This window comes from Lagenorhynchus albirostris, chromosome 8 (assembly GCF_949774975.1).
Source record: "Lagenorhynchus albirostris chromosome 8, mLagAlb1.1, whole genome shotgun sequence".
NCBI classification, from domain to species: Eukaryota; Metazoa; Chordata; class Mammalia; order Artiodactyla; family Delphinidae; genus Lagenorhynchus; species Lagenorhynchus albirostris.
The window spans coordinates 85,695,108-85,713,145 of NC_083102.1; the positions used below are offsets into that span (position 1 = coordinate 85,695,108).

At 40.0% G+C, this 18,038-nt stretch overlaps 2 protein-coding genes across 13 annotated transcripts in view; one reads left to right on the forward strand and one right to left on the reverse strand.

Moving 5' to 3' along the window:
- Positions 1–18,038, forward strand: part of GSAP (gamma-secretase activating protein) — a 234,015-nt gene that overhangs the window by 97,784 nt on the left and 118,193 nt on the right. For 4 of the 12 annotated variants that reach the window (XR_009542043.1, XR_009542032.1, XR_009542041.1 and 1 more), the window contains one exon: positions 17,511–17,607. The exons of 5 other annotated variants lie outside the window; for them this stretch is intronic. The gene's annotated coding sequence lies outside the window, so the exon portion shown is untranslated. Of the gene's footprint in view, positions 1–6,771; positions 6,838–17,510; positions 17,608–18,038 lie in introns of all 12 variants that reach the window. 3 more of the 12 variants (XR_009542040.1, XR_009542039.1, XR_009542038.1) reach the window with 1 other exon arrangement.
- CCDC146 (coiled-coil domain containing 146) overlaps positions 1–18,038 on the reverse strand; it is a 107,723-nt gene that overhangs the window by 4,018 nt on the left and 85,667 nt on the right. Inside the window, exons 9-16 of the mRNA XM_060157226.1 lie at positions 12,757–12,852; positions 11,958–12,128; positions 9,356–9,444; positions 9,100–9,264; positions 7,637–7,861; positions 5,848–6,076; positions 1,680–1,808; positions 1,009–1,146 (exon numbers count right to left, since the gene is read on the reverse strand). Of these exons, the coding sequence (XP_060013209.1) occupies positions 1,009–1,146; positions 1,680–1,808; positions 5,848–6,076; positions 7,637–7,861; positions 9,100–9,264; positions 9,356–9,444; positions 11,958–12,128; positions 12,757–12,852 (1,242 nt within the window). The remainder of the gene's footprint in view (positions 1–1,008; positions 1,147–1,679; positions 1,809–5,847; positions 6,077–7,636; positions 7,862–9,099; positions 9,265–9,355; positions 9,445–11,957; positions 12,129–12,756; positions 12,853–18,038) is intronic.

The window sequence follows — 18,038 nt, forward strand, 5'->3', positions numbered from 1 at the left end:
AAAGAAAAATGGCCAAGAAGCCTTGAGATTTGCAGTAGTTTAGTGTGCCAGACTGTTTCTAAAACGGGACTGTTAACTTATGCAACGAACGTTTTTCTAAAGTTTAGCACATGCGAGGCATTGGGGAAACTAAGAATAAGGAACAATCACTGTCCCCAGGAGCCCACAGTGGGTGACACCATCATTCATGGCGTCTTCTGAACTGTCTCCCCACACTACATGGTGTGGACAATGTGTCCCTTTCCCTTTTGCACTCAGCAGCTCCAGTGACTGTTGCTGACTGACTAAAAACCCTGGACTGTCACGGAGGGATGCTGCAAGGGGCCGGGGGCGCCAAGCAGGCCGCAGACCGTCTGATGCCTGATGGTGCAAAGTCCGGCTGCGTCCGAATCACCAGCCTCCCTCCTGCTGGCTGCTCCTCCTGCTATAGCTTCTAGCAGTCCCTGCCTGACCCTGTAGCTTTGGATCAGAAGCCCTGGTATTTTAAGCTTATGGAATTAGGAAGCCCCACATTACTGGCCTTTCCTCACTAGTGAGGCTTGGGTGGGGGCTCCACCCCAGGGAGTTGTGTGACTGCTGTTCTCTTTAATGGTCCCCTTGCATTGCTGCCTTCTGGCTACTTCTGGATTCAGGCAGCTCCCATGCAGACCGCTGGATAAATGAGGCCCTCCCTTCACAAGGAACTAGAAAGGACTTAAAATGTCTCATGAAATAGGAAGATAATGACTGTCATATTTGAGTAGGTACCCTATTAAGTGAAACTTGTATACTGTCATTGAAAGGTTTAGGATTTCCCACTATAATGAGAATTCATTCAGGGCACAAGACTGAAACTTATCTTGGACAATTCTCCAAGAGTCATCTTTACATTTTAAATTTTAATTCTTTGTCTTTATTCATAAAGGCTAATCTCTCCGGGGCTTCCCCCAATAAATGAAGCAGTCTGTGGAAAATGGAAGGTGATAGAGGAGGAAGGACAGAAGAGAGGAGGCGGGGACTTGGGCAGACCTTCTTGGCTAAGAGCAGTGTGTCCTGCTTGCAGGCCTGCGTTTTGCTGCAGAGCCTGTCCGTGAGCCGGGAGACTTGTTCATAGATGAAATCCTTCTCCAGCAACTTCTCCTCCTTCTTGGCCAGCTGTAGTTCCAGCTACGGTCGAAAAGAATTTCAGTAGGAAAAAAAAGTCATGCAAGTCAAAATCTTTCCTAATTAGAGCACTATTTTCCCCCCTTAATGAAGGGGGACTTCACTAATGAACATTAATGACTCAATGAACTGGACAAAGTCAAGACTTCCCCTCACCCCCTGACCCCCGCCCCCGAGAGCTGTGGCACTTCTTCCTCCCCATGGCAAAGAATGGCCCTCTCAGCTCCATCTAGCTTCCACGTTGCCATTCCTCTGATATGCTCCCATCAGGAAGACAAATTAATCCATTGACGATGCCAAAATTGCTCCTATGGGCCGTGAGACAGAGATGGGCATTTTGAAAGCACTCAGGTTTTAACTTTTTTGGCAAGCATCTAAAGTCAAGCTTAGGTTTCGTTACTGGATTGCAACGAAAGGACTATATTAGTGACTAGAATAATGAGGGATGAATCCTCATAACATGAAACTGTACCACAGATATCTGTGACACTGATCAACAGGGGCTAATAGATGCTATTTTAAGAAAGGACATTTACCGCATCCATTTTTTTGATCATTTCTTCTTTGGTCATATCTTTCCCTGGAAGGAAGCGTGTTCTGTTCTCACACTCAGGATTTATAAACTGTTTCTCCAGGTCTTTTATTCTGTCTGTACACTGTGAAAACTATTAAACAAGAAAGAAACAGTAACTTTGCTCAGTAAATCTTAAAGTCACATAGCCCAAGGTCTTTAGGGTCTTTCCAGGCAAAGGTGGAAGGGAATTCTTAACACCCCATCAGCTGGGACTTGTGGTTAAGCAATGTTTCTACTCGTGTGTGGTACAGAGAGGAAGATGCCTGTTAACTGACTCTGCAAAGCAAGGCAGTGACTTCTGGGTCATCAAAAAAAAGCTGACTTTACAACCAGTCCTTTTATTGCTTCCCATTTTGTGTTATACTCCCGGGATGCTGTGTGGTTACAGAGCTCCGACTATACAGACTTGACCTCTTTATTGCATGTTGTTACAGGGGCCAAGGCAGACAGCACAGCATACAGGGTACACAACATACTAGACTCCAGTTTAAAACCCTTTGCTGGCAATAGGCTTAATGGCTTCCCAAAGAAAAGTAAAATTCTTAATTACTAGGTCAACACAGTGTACAGTCTGTGAGGAATAGCCCTAACTATTTGTATCTTTTTTGGTAAACACCCAATGTAATGTGTTATATATTCAACTATATTTGTTGACTCAGTGAGACTTTGGAGGTGGATGAAGAAATACAGAAATTCTCAAGCAGGAGTGGCAGCCACACTTAGCTGTTTTGTAGGGAGGGATGTAGAACACAGTGAAAACCAAGCCATCACCTTTAGCTTTTCTACTGAAAATCTGTATAATCGCAGGCAAATCATTTATCTTCTCTAAACCTTAGTTTCCTCAACTATCAAATGGGAAAATAAGTCCCAAACTCATGGGATTGATCCATTAAACGAGATAATATATTTAGAGTACTTTAAATTTTTAAACTTATTCTCCTCCTCCCGACAAAAAGAATTTCAAATGGTGACGTGAATATTGTTTTTCTTCCTGTCTCTCCACACTTAATTGCCCTTAATGGGGAGTTAATAACGTATCCATGTATGTGTATTTGTTGTATTTGTTATTAACAACATTTAATGTCTCCTTTTGTTAATTAGGAAATTAGATAAGAAAAGATATATGGTGCTTGCTTATCAAAGTGGCGCCTTGATTGATCTTATTTCCCCGTGGGCCCTTTTTCGATATAAAATAGTGCTCTTGTGTCCGAAAACAGTTCACAGGACTTCCAGGAGCCCTAAAAACAGGCTATTATTACAAGTAAAATATTGCAGGAAAATGTGACTTATGATAATCCTTGGACGATTAAAAACTTTCAAGCAACCAGAAAAAAAGCAAACCTTAAGAGAATTCTGAAAGTGATACAAAAAAGGGGAAGATTGAAAAAAAAACACAAAACACTGTAGCTATAACAAATAACAGGATATGACGGAGATCTGGCACTAAACGGCAAGGTACAAAAACAGCTTGCTTGAAGCTTGAAATTTCACACGGTGTCCTTCAAAGGGCCCATGTGATTAGTGCTGAGTATACAATTAAATAATTAGGTGCAGTCTGAAGACTAATGCGAAACTTTCTATTCCACTGTTCTTAAGCTTAGAACTAACTCTGGTAGAACACGGAGCTGATGATAACACACAGTCCCTATGCTTCAATTCATATGCAGTCAGAATGATAAATGCTCACACCAGGCAGGGTGTACTATCATTGAATGCATAGTATTTTCCTCTTGGGTAAACTGAATTCATATTTTATACCGGATTACTGGTTTTATATAATAAATGCTAAGTATATATATATATATATATATATTTTAAGAAGAACCAATTTTATCTATTTTAATCTATTGAATAGAAGTATTAATTTGCAATTAACACAAGTAAAATGCTTCCATAGTACAGAGTGAATTTTTTCTGTTGTGGATCTTACTGGATTTAAAGTCCTTTTGTTCTGCTGGGCATGTTGATCCTGTAGCATGGGCGAAGATGTCCTTGAAAGTGTGTTCTGGGAAAGACCTGGAGAGAGCCGAGTTATTCTGTAAAACGGAGTGAGACAAGTGTGGGGTGCCTGGGGCGCAACATGGACAGTAAGGCTGTGGAGGGGAGATGGAGGGTGAAAGATGGAAAGGCAAGCCAGTGAAATGGAACTAGGCTAGGGTGTTGCATGGGGTAGTACACCTGGGGGACTGTTCCCAGTGGTGGCGTGGGAAGGCATACTTGTCTGATACTTCATTTGAAGTTCTTTGCATTTCTTTAATGTACCCCCTCACACTGGTGCCCCAATTCTTCAATAAAGTCAGTTCACAGACACAGGCCTGGCATGAATGGTCTTGTGTAGGTGTAGGCGGAAGTTGGAACCAGTCCCGAGTCTGCACTGAAGTGGCACAGAAGTGGCCCAGGCACTGTGTGTCAGGATGATGAGCGGATCCCCCAAAGGAACCACTAATTGGAAGCAGGAGTCAGAGCTGCAGGAATCCTGGGGAGGCTTTGTGGGAGACCTGGGGGAGGCCTGGGGGATGTTCCAGCCAGTCCATCTAATTCAGGGCTACACTTGTTGAAGAAGTGAATGGGAGAACATATGGCTAAAGAAACAAACACTGGAATCAAAACCTTACCATATTTGTGCAAAATGAAAGATCCTATCGTCTGTATAGCATATTACACGTTGAAATGCCATAAAATATGAAAGTAGAACCATCATTCAGTTCCATAAAGTCCTGTGAATCCCATGACATGATTAAATTAAAAAAAAAAATGACCCCAAACTGTGTCTATAGCATGAGCTAATGAAAACCATTTACTTGTAAACCTAGAAAACGACCTAGAAACGGTCCAGATTTCTGATAATTTTAATAGTGATTATATGTTGGGGATAGAATTTTTTTCTTTAAATTTTTTGTATTTTTTTCAAAACTTCATTAACAGAGTATGTCTTAATTTTATAATCAGAAAAAAATCTGAAAGCAAACCTGACATTTTATTATTATTTTTAAATTTTTTGGCCACACCCCATGGCATGTGGGATCTTAGTTCCCGGACCAGGGATGGAACCCACACCCCTGCATTGAAAGGTGGAGTCTTAACAGCTGGACCACCAGGGAAGTCCCTAAACCCGATATTTTAGAAAACATGTTATAGGTTAAAATGTATTCCAGCTACACTGAGTCAATGGATAAAAGTTTAGGCCACGAATTGTTTAGTTTAATTTTTTCTTCTGTTTTCATTAAGAAAAAAGTATAATTATTACATGTGAAGAAAATGGCTTTATATTTATGGTTTTATTTATTTACTTGCTGTTTTATGTTTAAATTTTATGACTTTATTCCACTTTTAAAAAGGCCATGTCAGAGGCCAAGTTATTAAATTACAGGGAAACTACAGGGGTTAATAAGGAGTCTAATTATATGCGATTACCCATTAATAAGAAACAACAATCTTGGTTCTAGAATTTCAAAGAGAATCAAAAATAAGAGAGCTAGGGCTTCCCTGGTGGCGCAGTGGTTGAGAGTCCGCCTGCCGATGTAGGGGACACGGGTTCGTGCCCCGGTCCGGGAGGATCCCACGTGCCGCGGAGCGGCTGGGCCCGTGAGCCGTGGCCGCTGAGCCTGCGCGTCTGGAGCCTGTGCTCCGCAACGGGAGAGGCCACAACAGTGAGAGGCCCGCGTACCGCAAAAACAAACAAACAAAAAAAGAGAGCTAGATGGTCTGCAGGATCTTTCCAGCAAGCATCAAAAACATAATTATGAATAAAAATAAAAACAAACCAAAAAAAAACCCAATTATGCTGGCCGTAGTGAAAGCCTGGCTTACTGAAGTTTTGAGCTCTGAAGCAGCTGAGTTAGAGCTGAGATTTGGGAAGGTCTAAATTCCAAGAAAGGCAGAAAGTGCTTCATGGGGGATAAAAAGATAATCTGTAGCTCAGATGCCTGAAGCACAGATTCTACCCTGGAGCAATGTTCAAAGGCATTTTTAAACAGGACATTTAACTCAAGAGTTCTTGTAGGTACCAGGAGTAGCATGGCTTGATTTACATGTAAGAACTTATATGACCTACAAAGCAACAAAGGAGGAAAAAAAAAGAAGACAGCAGCAGATGTTCCCAGGACGTGTGTCGTCAACACTTTTCCCACCTGAATCTGGAGCATTGCTAGATCAGCATCCAGAGCCCTCTTGGCTGGCAGCAATTTCCGGGTCACGTGAATCTGTCTTTGCTTCTCCGCAATCTTCACTTTCAGGAATCGGATCTTCTCTTCCAGGACGTGTATTTCAATTTCTCCATGTAGCTTCATCTTCTCTTGGATATTTATTTTTTCATAAAAAATGCACACTTCCTCTTCCCGCTCTATCAGCTGAACACCACTATGGTCAGATTGAGAGGCAGAGGCTAAGAGGATGTTGAGGCCACCGTTTTACTAGTCACTGTGGTTCTCTCTGGATTTGGGTGCAAAATACACATCAACACTGCGTGATTCCAGGAGACAATAGATATTCACTGTTGGCTTTCTAGTTAAACTCCACATTTTGAATTTTTCTGGGCATGGGAGAGAGAGGGTTGTGTAGAATCTGGACTCTGAGCTGACCATGTCGTTGGCCGGCCACAGTATCTCTGCAAGTCCCAGTGGTCCTCCTGGGGTGGAAAAGAATGTCACTCCCCACGCATGAACGATGTGATCCCAGGGTCTGATTTTCTGCAGACCCTTTTCACGGGCCAGACCTGCCAACCGAGGGCTGGCCAGAAGTACCCAGGCAGGGGGCCAGGGAATGCGTTTCTGGCAGCTATTCTGTTCTATCTAACTTGCCAGGACCATTAGGCTCTTTTAAAGTTAAATATTTCTGATGTACATTTCCCCATAAACAGGCAAATCCCCATGATTATAGCCCTTTGTAATCATGCCAGAGGAAAGACCCCTCCTTGTGAGGAGACTGTGGGGAAGAAACAAAGTAAGAATTTTCTAATTCCAGCCCCAGAACTGACCAGGGCCTGGGAGCACACTGTCTAAATGCTTTGGTTTGTGCCAGGAGCCAAATAAGAGGACTTTTTTTTATTTCCCCAGAGAGAACACCTGCCAGCCCTTTGAAAAAGTGGTGTTCGTCACACCCTGAAGTTCTTCCCCCACACCGTGCGTATCCATTATCCCCAAGTGCATCTTTAATTGCTTCTATCTCTTTCCCTGTCTCTCCTCCCTCAAAACATGTGTGCCCAGGGGTGTATGTGGCTAATCTTAGCTCTGTATTTTGTTTCATTTGCCATTCACTGGCTCATCTCATGAGCTGCTTTATTCTCTTGACAACAGAAGCCAGGTGTGATGCGTTACCACCTTTTAGAACTTTCAGGGCCCAGCACTTAACACAGAACACAGCCTTACACAGAACAGCGCACAATCAAGGTTTGAGGGAAAAAAATCTAATACCTGATGTAATTACTACAGGGCTCTACAATCTCATGCACCAGATTTCTCAGAACACAAGCAACTTGGGAAAACTGTTAAGTAGTAATCAATTAATAATATTATTATAGCTGGGAGAAATAATGCTACTCTTGCTGAGAAAATGAACTGGGTGAATGGCTTAATGAATAAACCTGTCGCCCAAGTGAATACAAGATCCAAAGACTTATTTATGTCAATTATACTGAAATAATTTGATGGTATCCTGATCCTGAGTGGTAGCCTGGTAAAGGACTTTGATCCTTAAAGCGAGCAACTTGCCAAACCCTACACTTGGCTGTCTTTCTTACGAGGACAGAGTTTCTTATTTTTCAGGGAAAGCACACAGCCCCCTCCCCGCCCTGCAAAGGCTGATGAAACCTGAGTGTCAAATGTCCCTCACTATCCCCTGTCAAGTCTAGAGAAAAATGTGCAACATTTCTAAATCGGATCTCTGGGTGCTTTGCTCTCCCATTAGGTTCCTGGTTTTTACCTTTCATTTCGACGCTGAACGGCTTTTTCGTATTTTTTGCGAAGCTGCGCCATCTCCTTTTCAATCACTGTGATCATGTTGTCAAGTCTGTCAGTGTTATTTAACTGGGCTTCCTTCTTCTCTTTCATTTCCTGAAGTTTTGCTACCATTTTGCACACATCGTTTTGCATGCTTTCTCTGATGGTAATGTTGTTGGCATGCTTCAGCATAGAATTTTGTAGCTTTCTTTAAAAATAATGGGAAAATGGGTACGAATATAATTTCCTTTAGTTTCTTTAAAAACAATAAAGACTTCTGAAACACAAGCAGTATCAAGGTAGCTCTTGATTTAGTGTGTCCCTTGAAATGACAATAGTAGTAACGATATTCATCACATGATACTCTTCAGGAACTTCTGTAATTTCCCAGGTCTCCGATTTGCCCTTATCTGGATTAGGACAGCTTTCCTTTGTGCCCCAAGTGTCTGCTGCCCCGATTTATCAAAGCAAGAGACTTAAGTGATTCATTTAGTGCTCTGTCATCCCCAGGAGACTCTGCTATCTTGAGGGTGGAGGCGGTTATATCTGACAATGTCCACTGGACCTAAGGTAGTGCCTGACTCAATATAGCATCACAATAAATGCTGAATGAATGCATGGCCTCTATAAATGATATTTTACTTTCATGTAGGATGAGAAACTGATTAGGATGTTAGATTTGCCTTTTCATACCAATCCCCTCACACCTCTACTCCCACCCAACCCCCCTCCACTACCCCACACACAAGAGCCCGTTTTGTAATATCTTTATAAAAGGAAACTGGGCAATAGTGGCCACCAGAAAAAGTTCAGGTTGTATAGACTCTGTGGATCAGGGACTAAATACAGGTGAAAGATTCTACCAGATCTTGGCACACGGTAAATAATAAAGTTTAAAAAAACAACCATTGGATTAATTCATTTAATAACAAAAAGTCCTATATAAAGGACTATTTCTATGGGTAAAAAAAGTGAGCCCAGAGAGCTAGCATAGCTTACCCAAGATCACACAGCTAATGAGTGGCAGGGCTGGGGTTTGGGTCTAGAAAGCCCCTTCTCTTAACCACCCCGCCATACTGCCTCACATAAGCTCATTAGATGCTTCACACCTACAATCATGGGATGCTGGTTTATGAACATTTGAGTGTCTTCTAACATTAAATGCAAACTGTCAAATTTGTGCTTTTATTTGTAGATGAGTAAATGAAAATGAAGTGAGCATAGTTACAGAGTATAGTTTTCCATCCACTTAAATATGGCTCCCAAACAGAAGCATAAGGAATCACATTCAGATGCTTGTCAGCTGTAAAGTGGGGTGTGTGAGCAAGGGCTTTTCTAAGTTTTGTAAAAGACTTATTTTCTATTTCATCATCCCCCAGGGTATTTTATCACTTAATGACTCCGAAGAGAAACCTTTGAAAGGACAGTAGTTATTAGAACACTTACCTGTCTTGAGTAACTGCACTATTTCTTAAAATTTCCAGTTCATTTAATGACATTTTATGCCTTTCTTTTATTTCATTGACTTTCTGGTGAGCTTTGTGAAGTAGGTTAATAAATTTGTTTCTTTCATTTCGAATAGTGTCATACAGTTTAGCAAACTCTCTGAGTCTGTGAAAATACAAGTGTTTTTGAAATTTGTGAAATAAATAGGTTTTTCTTCCCCCAGCCAACTAGATAAGTCCTCATGTAATTCTTTTACCTCCGATGAATTTCTCGTTTTTGCTTCCTGTGTATCCGGATTTCAAGATCCTTTGCTTTGATCTCCCTAGCAATGTTGGCATATTTTTGCTGAAATATAGAAATTAATAGTGAGATTTTAAAAACAGTCTACCACCAACAGCATATGGATACTCCCAGCCTCAACCCATCTCATTACTGTCCATTAAGGACAATTCTATCTTCATCAGCTGGGTCGTGCAGATCACGGGGAAGAGGAAAGGGGGAGGGGGATGAAAATTGCCTGGCCAGCTGAACTGAATCACATTGGCTAGGACAGAAGGTTAATTAAAGGAGAGAAAGATCGAGAGAGGAGGAAAAGAAAGGAGACTGCCCAGGTTGGTTTGAGGAAAAGTTCGGGAAACTTTTGAAGAGCGGAGGAATGATTGTGGACAGCACAGCCGGGGTGGGTGAGTGAGGAATTTGTGGAAGATGGATGAGAGAAGGGGACTTGGAGTCAGTTTTGATAAATGTTACGAGTTGAAGGCTCTGTGATATTTTGTGAGACTGAAGCCATGCTTTTAAAGTGCTTTTCCATTTGTTTGTACGGTGGGTGTGTTTTCCTGCACAATGAAGCGCCATGCTGAGCCTAACCCCATAGGGAGCTGAAAAACAGATTACACATGAATATTTTAAAAGACGGCAGTTATATCTCCAAAGTGCTCAACATATACCAAATGTTAAATGCGCTAGTTACGTTCTTCAAATACAAAGATGCTGGGCCCTTTATCTAGGGTGAGAAACGTATTCAAAGAAGTACAGTATTTTGCTAGTAGAAACCAGAGGAAATAGTTTCTGCTGGCCTTCTCTTAAGGACCGTGAGAGCAAAACCCATATGGTTATTCAAAAGAAACTAGGCATCAGAGCCAAGATTGACATGTAGCAATTTTATGTTGTTCTCAGTGAGAACGGGAGTCAGGAAGAAACTAATATTATTTAAGTAACTGCGTGTATGAAGAATTAAAGAGATAAAAAATGTAGTGTCATCCCCTCCATCTTGGAGGTAGTAGTAACATTGACTTTTTTTCCCCTTCACCTTTTATCTTAGGGATATGGATGAGAGGTGAAAATAAATAAGATTGACTCTTGTCTTAAGGAAATTATAGTTTATTACAGCCGATCTTTAACAGACTAATTCCCAATGCTAAGAATACTTAAGGAAAACAATATTTTTCCTTTATTGATTTCCATATTTCAAGAGAAATTGATCTTCTTTGAGAGAAATTAGAGAATTGAATTAGCTCATTTAGTAATGAGATTTGGCTGACATAGATTAGTCACACATAGATAACACATGTATCAGTTTTTGAGGTTAATTAAAAAATGGTCTAGTTCATAAAACAGATCCATGTTCCTCGTAGTAAGTATCCCTCTGTCCTCTCCTCTCCTCCTTTTGCTCCTGTTCGTTCTCCCCTCAGGCAGCCTTCTTTCCCCCGTTCCTCCCTGTCCACTGCCTTTCCTTTCTTTACTGAAACGCAACTACCCCATGAACTCTTCTGGGCTTTGCCTCAGCTTCTGGGGCCAGGGTCCAAACTGCTCAATAGGGATTAAGTGACCTTCACCACCTGACCTTTCCTGCTCTCTGGTCTCACTGTTTGACACCCTTTTCCCCATTTTCCCATGCCCCAGCCATGCTAAACTTCTTTTAGTTTCTCTCTGTCAAATGTTTTGGGTGGGTGGGTGGGAAATAAACAGTTAAAGGGCAATTTGAATACTTTGCTGTGGGTTGTGTGATGTAGATCTTCACCCCAGTTTTCTCTCATCTGTATTTAACCTCATGGCTCACGAATGCTTTGATGTGTGAGTTCTTTCTGGAAAACAAGAAGAAATGCTACCCTGTGTGAATGCTTGCTCAGAATTAGACAAAGCTGCAGTCAGAAAGAACCAACGTCTGGGTCACATGGTAAATTCAGGTATTCTATTTTAGTAACATGTCATATCGTATTCATTTTTAACAGGGGACTTCTGGACACAATCCTTATGTGGAATAAATGATTCTAATATTAGAGTTTTAGCTAGCATGATAGGAGGGTTGTTTTTGCTATTGGTTTCCTTGTTGGTTTTGTTTGGGGATGTTGCACTGGGTCAGCTCTGGTACTTTGTCAGGAGCCCAGGAAAGTCATGGGGTGAAGCAGTTACTAAGCGTAATTGTCCTAGGATTGGTTTAAATGACGCTGGCTTGATGAACTTGGGAAGGAGAGTGGTCTAATGCTGTGGCTTCTGAGTTGTTCTGGGCAAATCACAATGGACTATGAGATGGTGGTGAATCACAGACACCTGCGCCTGTGCGCCTGTCAGCTGTGTTCCCTGAAGGCATCCACCTTATTCTTACTGAAATTGTCATCTGTTCAAATCCTCTGCTTGTTGTCATTGACCTAGTTCTTTTCCCCTCTAGATTGTTAGTTGTTGCCTGTTGAATCCTTGGAATATTTTTCAGTGCATGATTGGGTTTTGTTTAGGGAAGCTGTATAGTCACTGAACTTGAAGGAGACTTAAAATCATAGTTTTCTGATGAACATTGTATTAAAAGGAGGCTACCCTGGACTCCTGTGGTAATTAGTGGATGGTTACAAAAATGCAGTTACCTGAGCTTTCAGGAAATCCTTGGATTTTTGCTCTTTCTCGTCAATTTTGATTTGAGTCATACGGACAAGGTTGAATACCAGCTCTCGCATGTTTTCTTGCTCCTTTAAAAGCTTGTTTTCTTCAGCAAGTTGCTGTTCTAGTAACTTAGACTCAGCTTCTGATAGGATTTTCTTTTGAAAAAACACAAATATTATAATGCATTATTTGAAAGAATACACTAAGGCCAGTAACTCAGACTACTTTTTAAATTTTCTATGTAGAGATTATTTTGTTAAAACACAAAAAGTAACTCTGCTGCCTTAGCACCAAGTACTTTCTTTATCTCATTAAAAAAATGTGCAAACATGATAACATGTTTAACGCAGAACTTTTTCTTATTCAGACTGTATTTTCAAGTAATTTTTTGAAGAGAAATAAAAGCATGGGTTTTTTTGTTTATTTATTTTTTAAAAGCATGTTTTAAAACACTTTGACAGTGGCTTGAATAAGCAAAATTTGAAATTAGACGTGACTGAAATAAAACATTTATTGTTCATTTTTAACCAGTAGGCTTTTTACTTTAAAATCTCATGAATCTGTATAATTTTTGCTGGTTAAAACACATTCTTTTTTTTTTTTCCTCCAAATTTTAATATGGGTTTGGCGTGGACTTTGAGATAAAGAAACAGACCCACATTAAGTAGGATCATATTCTCTTTGATGACTCTCCTATTAATGAGGTTTCATGGAACACAGTTAAAAACACAAGTTTGCTTTAATCATTCTTAGATAGAAGCTTACGTGAAAGTTGATACTAACCTGCTGGGTCAAATTCCTCTTAGCCACTTCAACTTCCTTATGGAGCTCTCGCCTTCTCTCAGTTAATGTAGAATCATCTTTAGGGATAGCTTCAATCTGGAAATCAGAGTTGAAAATAGGTATTTATACCTATTGAAAGAAATCTTCAGTGTCATGTAGTCAACCCTGTCACGACCTTTTGCAAATGGTAGGGAAGTTATGATTCTTACTCTTAAAGGAATTGCCTATTATGCTGAATATTCTTTATAAAGTCACGGTAAACTAAAATATGAAGACTTGTCAAAAATCTATAATTCACCAGCTGCAAATATTCTATTTCTCATTCATTTGGAAATAAAAACTCTTACTAGTAACAGTTGCTAACATTTATAGAGTACGACTATGTGTTAGGCAAAGTTCTAAGTGCTTATATATATGGTCTTATTTAATCCTCACATAACCCCATGAGGTAGGTTATATTATCTCCAATTGTGCAGATGAGAATGAGGAACAAAGACATTTAAGCACCTTGCCTCAGTGACGTATGTGCGAACCCAGGCAGTTAGATCCCATGGTCCTAACACTGTATTTTACTGCCTCTCTAACTCATGACTCAGCTCTTTGGAAACATGCATATTCAAATGATATTTATTACACTTATAAAATCTGAATTCATTTATGAAACACTATAGATTTCAAATTAGGAACTATTAATAGGAACTATTAACAGAATAGTTGGAACTATTAATAACAGAATAGTTGGCTACTCTTATGTAGTAGTTTGAGTACCTGGAAAGTTCTTACACAAAAGAAAAACCTCTTAACTTTTTTGTTGATACTCGAAACTCCACCATTGTATTTCAGTTGTACTGGCTTGTGCTTTTGTCCTCTGTTGAAGTACTTTGAAGAGAGGGCAACATCTTATTCTATCAGTCTTTGCTGTCTTATTAGGAATGAGCTTATCAGATTCTTTATGATGGAGAAGAGAGCAGAGAGAAGAGGACACGCAGCAACTGATGGGGAAGGAGTACCATCCAGGGTTACAGGAAGGGTTATCTTGGGGTGCTGAGTGCATACTTGACTCAGAGCAGACTTAGAGTTGGATCTTCACACCAAAAGCAATCTGATGTGGTTCATTTCCTACTGTGACAGCACACACTTCTAGGCACCAGGATTGAATATTGACTAAAATTTGTCCCAGGAAAGGCAGATCATACTCTTTAGTGATTTGAGGGTCACTAAACAGGATCCCTCTGAAGTTTACGCTACTCTTTTAAAGTAGCTGAAGTGTGTTTTGGATGTCCCACAATCAGGAACCTGTGCATTGGCAGTAGCATCTTTTGTACCCACAGATGCCCAACGACATCCTGCTTTACATGGCCTCTCCTAGCATGGAGAGCTAGCTGCTGAGAAGCATGCACTGGACTTAGGAAGATGAGACATGGTCTTGTGAAATCCATGTAACAATATATAGAACTTGTGATTCTGATGAGCAGATAATTGCTACAGCAGGTCAGAAAATGGAGAGCTCAACGTAGAATTGAATAATCAGGAAAGATTTCATGGAAAAGTTAAGAAGCCAGCGAGGAAGACTTTGATTTCTCCTTCTGGAAAGTAGAGTTAATTCTTCCTGGACAGATTGGAGTCCAGCAAGCATCTTGGTGTCTGACTATTTCTCTGCCATTGGTGTCCAGGAGTGGGCTACTCCAAATGATTTTGCTCCCAAGTGTAGGCAAATCTATACATGTATACTAATGGGGACTAGAGGAGCTTATAAGCTTTCTACAGAAGATATGATGAGAGCACACTCATCAACTACTCTGTCAACTAAAGGCTCCTGACAAATTTTCCTGGATTCAGGTCTCAGACATTCAGGTTTTTTCCAGTGTTTCAAATTACAAACAATACTGCAGTGAATGATACTAATTTTTGAACTCTGGCTAACTGTGTCTGCTTCTCTGACACATTTCTCAACTCTCCACAAACCCACCCCTCTAGTTTCAGGAAGGAATTAAGTATGCTTGGTTTGTGGAAGAGGTAACAAGGTAAGCCATTGGTAGCAGAGAGCCTGCTGGCTGCCTAGCCAATATCTACGCTCCACACTGACCTTACTAACAGAACCCCAAGTTTGTTCAGAGCTGCAATGTATCAAAAAATCTTCAGACTCCTTTGCACTTGGGGGTGACGAGATGAGCCAGGACAGGCCAATAAAATGTAAGTGGAAATCTCCTGGATAGGGCTCCTGGGAAAGTGACTGTTTTCCTGTTAAAAAGACAGAGTCCTCCAAGTCATCTGCCATATGCATCTTGCTCTCTGCCCTTCCCCACTTCTGTGTGATTTTATGCCCAAAGGCAGAATGGCCATTTTGTGACCTTGGAGAAAAAAAATATACATGTTAAAGATGACAGAAGAAAAAGCTAAGAGGGTCCTGGACTTTTCATTATGTGAAACTACCTGGTGTATGCCTATCTCTGGATTTTTTATTATGTGAATAAAACAACCCTCTATTTACTTCAGCTACTGTAATTGAGTTTGTTACTTCTTGCCGCCACGTTGTAAACCTAATTGATATACCTTTTGAAAGGAAATCTTTCTAAGGTAATCTGGAAAATGGGCTGGAGTTAGACTGAAGCTTCCGTTAATGGGAAAGGGAAAAAACTGATCAAGTATAAAAGTTCTGGGGCTTCCCTGGTGGCGCAGTGGTTGAGAGTCCGCCTGCCAATGCAGGGGACATGGGTTCGTGCCCCGGTCCGGGAGGATCCCACATGCCGCGGAGCGGCTGGGCCCGTGAGCCATGTCCGGAGCCTGTGCTCCGCAACGGGAGAGGCCACAACGGTGAGAGGCCCGCGTACAGCAAAAAAAAAAAAAAAAAAAAGTTCTAATTATGTTCTAATATTGAGGTAAAGTAATTTACCATTGTTTTTGAGCCCCAAACTGCATGTATCAGGTTTTGTAAGCTTATTTATTTTAGTTCTTTGTTTTGATTTTTATAGAGTAGCATTTCATACTTAAAAAAAATTAATATGTGTTCATTGTAACCAAAAATAAATAAACAGTAAGTAAAGTAAGAAATTAAACATCTTCTGCTCCCCACCTCTACTTCAGATGTTACCAGGAGGCAGCATTAATAGATTGGTGTCTGTTCTTCCTGACATTTTTAATATATGAATAAACATCAGTAACTTTCATAAAGCTAAGAAATTAGACATATTCTGTTGTAAACATCCCAATTATTTTATATCAATGAACCTTTCTTTAAGGCTCTGATGTTTTTCTAAAATATTTGAAATTTTCATGAGGTTTGTGGCTCAGAATTCTGGGAGAGTCTCTACAGTCAAAGGCCTAAGAGAATCAAACAACTGTCCCTAGGGGGAAACAAATTTTGAAGAATAGGCTGAGCCCTTCGTGCTTATCTTTTTTTATCTTTTTGTTTTCGGATTGCATGCAAGTTTGAAATGTTCATTCAGGCTGGGAGTGACTGGCCTGACCCACTGTTTTCAAGTACTGCCAGCCAGCGTAGGACTGTGGCTGGGCTAATTATAAGTCATAAGTTCAAAGAGGAAGTTAGTCTGTCCCTGAAACTGAACTAGGACAAAAACATAGACTTTTCTTGAAAGCACTGAAGGAAAAGAATTTTAATATATTTTCATTTCTGTTAGTTCTACATTATATGAGTGTTATTTTATGAGCTTAATAGCTAGAAGTATCCTAATATAAATAGCATTTCTTTATTAAAATATGAACAACTTGTGAGCATTCTACCACAGTTTCCTCTTTGGTGAAGAGCCATTCCTGATATATTTGTGTCCAGTCAGATCAGTCTATAGTGGCAAACCTCATCATCAGAAACAGCATCCAGTTAGCTTTACAGTATCCCACTCTTAAATATAAGCAGATAGATAAGGATTACCAGATATTTGAAAAAAGTTTCTAGTAAGAAAGAGAAAAGAACAAACAAGGACACCAAAACAAACAAAAAACCAGGAAGATGTAATCTGAAGAAAGTTGTAATTTGCAGAAAGAAGAAAAAAATAAAAAACTATCATTAACATTCGCAGTGAGATAAGAGAAGATATGAAGTAAGAATAAGGATACTATAAGAAATAAACAGGCGAAAAAGAGATCATGGAAATTTAAAATATGATAGCAGAATGTAAGAATAAGTAGAATGACTGGAAGAAAAAGTTGAGGAAATCTCCCTTGTAACAAGTCCAAAAAACAAAAGAATGAAAAACAAGAGAAAAAAAATGACAAGAATGTTAAAAAAGACTCTTTTAGAAGGTCCAACATCTGGGTAATAGGGGTCCCAGAAAGAGAACAATAAAATAAAAGTGGACAAAATTGGAGAAATTATTTAAGACAAAGTCTCAGAATTGAAAGACATGAGTTTCCATATACAGAGAGCCCACTAAGTGTCCAGCACGATGGCTAAAAGTAGAAGCCCCACAAGTGGGAACTTCATTGTGAAATTTAAAAATTTTAGAGGCAAGTAAAAAATCCTACAAGTTTCCAGCATGGAAAAAAAAAAAAAAACAACTGGTTTCAAACAAAGGATCAAGTATCAGAATTGACACCAAGTTTCTTAGTAGTGACTTTAGACGATAAAAGACAATTGATCAATGCCTTCATTATGAGGAAAAATAATTTCCAATTAAAATGTCATATCCACTTAAAGTATTAATTATCTATGAACTAGAGTGAGGATAAAATATGTTCTGACATGCACTTTCTGACACACAGGTCTTAACAAACTACTTTCCATTCACCTTTCTTAGGAAGCTACTGGAAGACCTGCTCCTCCCACAAAAAGAGAATAAGCCGAAAGAGAAATAGGAGAGACACATGAAATAGGGGATCCAACATAGGAGAGAGGTAAAAGGAGTCACCAAGATGATGGAGTAAGGCTCCTAAGCTGGGGAGTGTACATGTAGAGAAGTGAGACCAGTTTGTTACAGATCAGAAGGCTGAGAAGGGAAAAGCAGCTTCTGAGATCTGGGAGTTGGCACTCACAGCTGGGCCTTGGTGGTCTCCTACTGAACACAAACAATTTCACAGAAAATCACCATCAGACAAGACGATTCTATGATCATAGAAAAAACCAAGACCACTCTGTATTTGTCTTTGGTCACAGACAAAAGCATGAACATTTTCCAAGCCACAAAATATCACGTATTCCCATCTCACAGTCTTCCTTACCAACTACAGCTTTAGCTTTAATCTAGTCTTTTCTCTTTCTATCTTAAGATTTATTAAGATACTCAATCATAGAATTAACCTCACTTTCTGACAATATTCAAATCTAG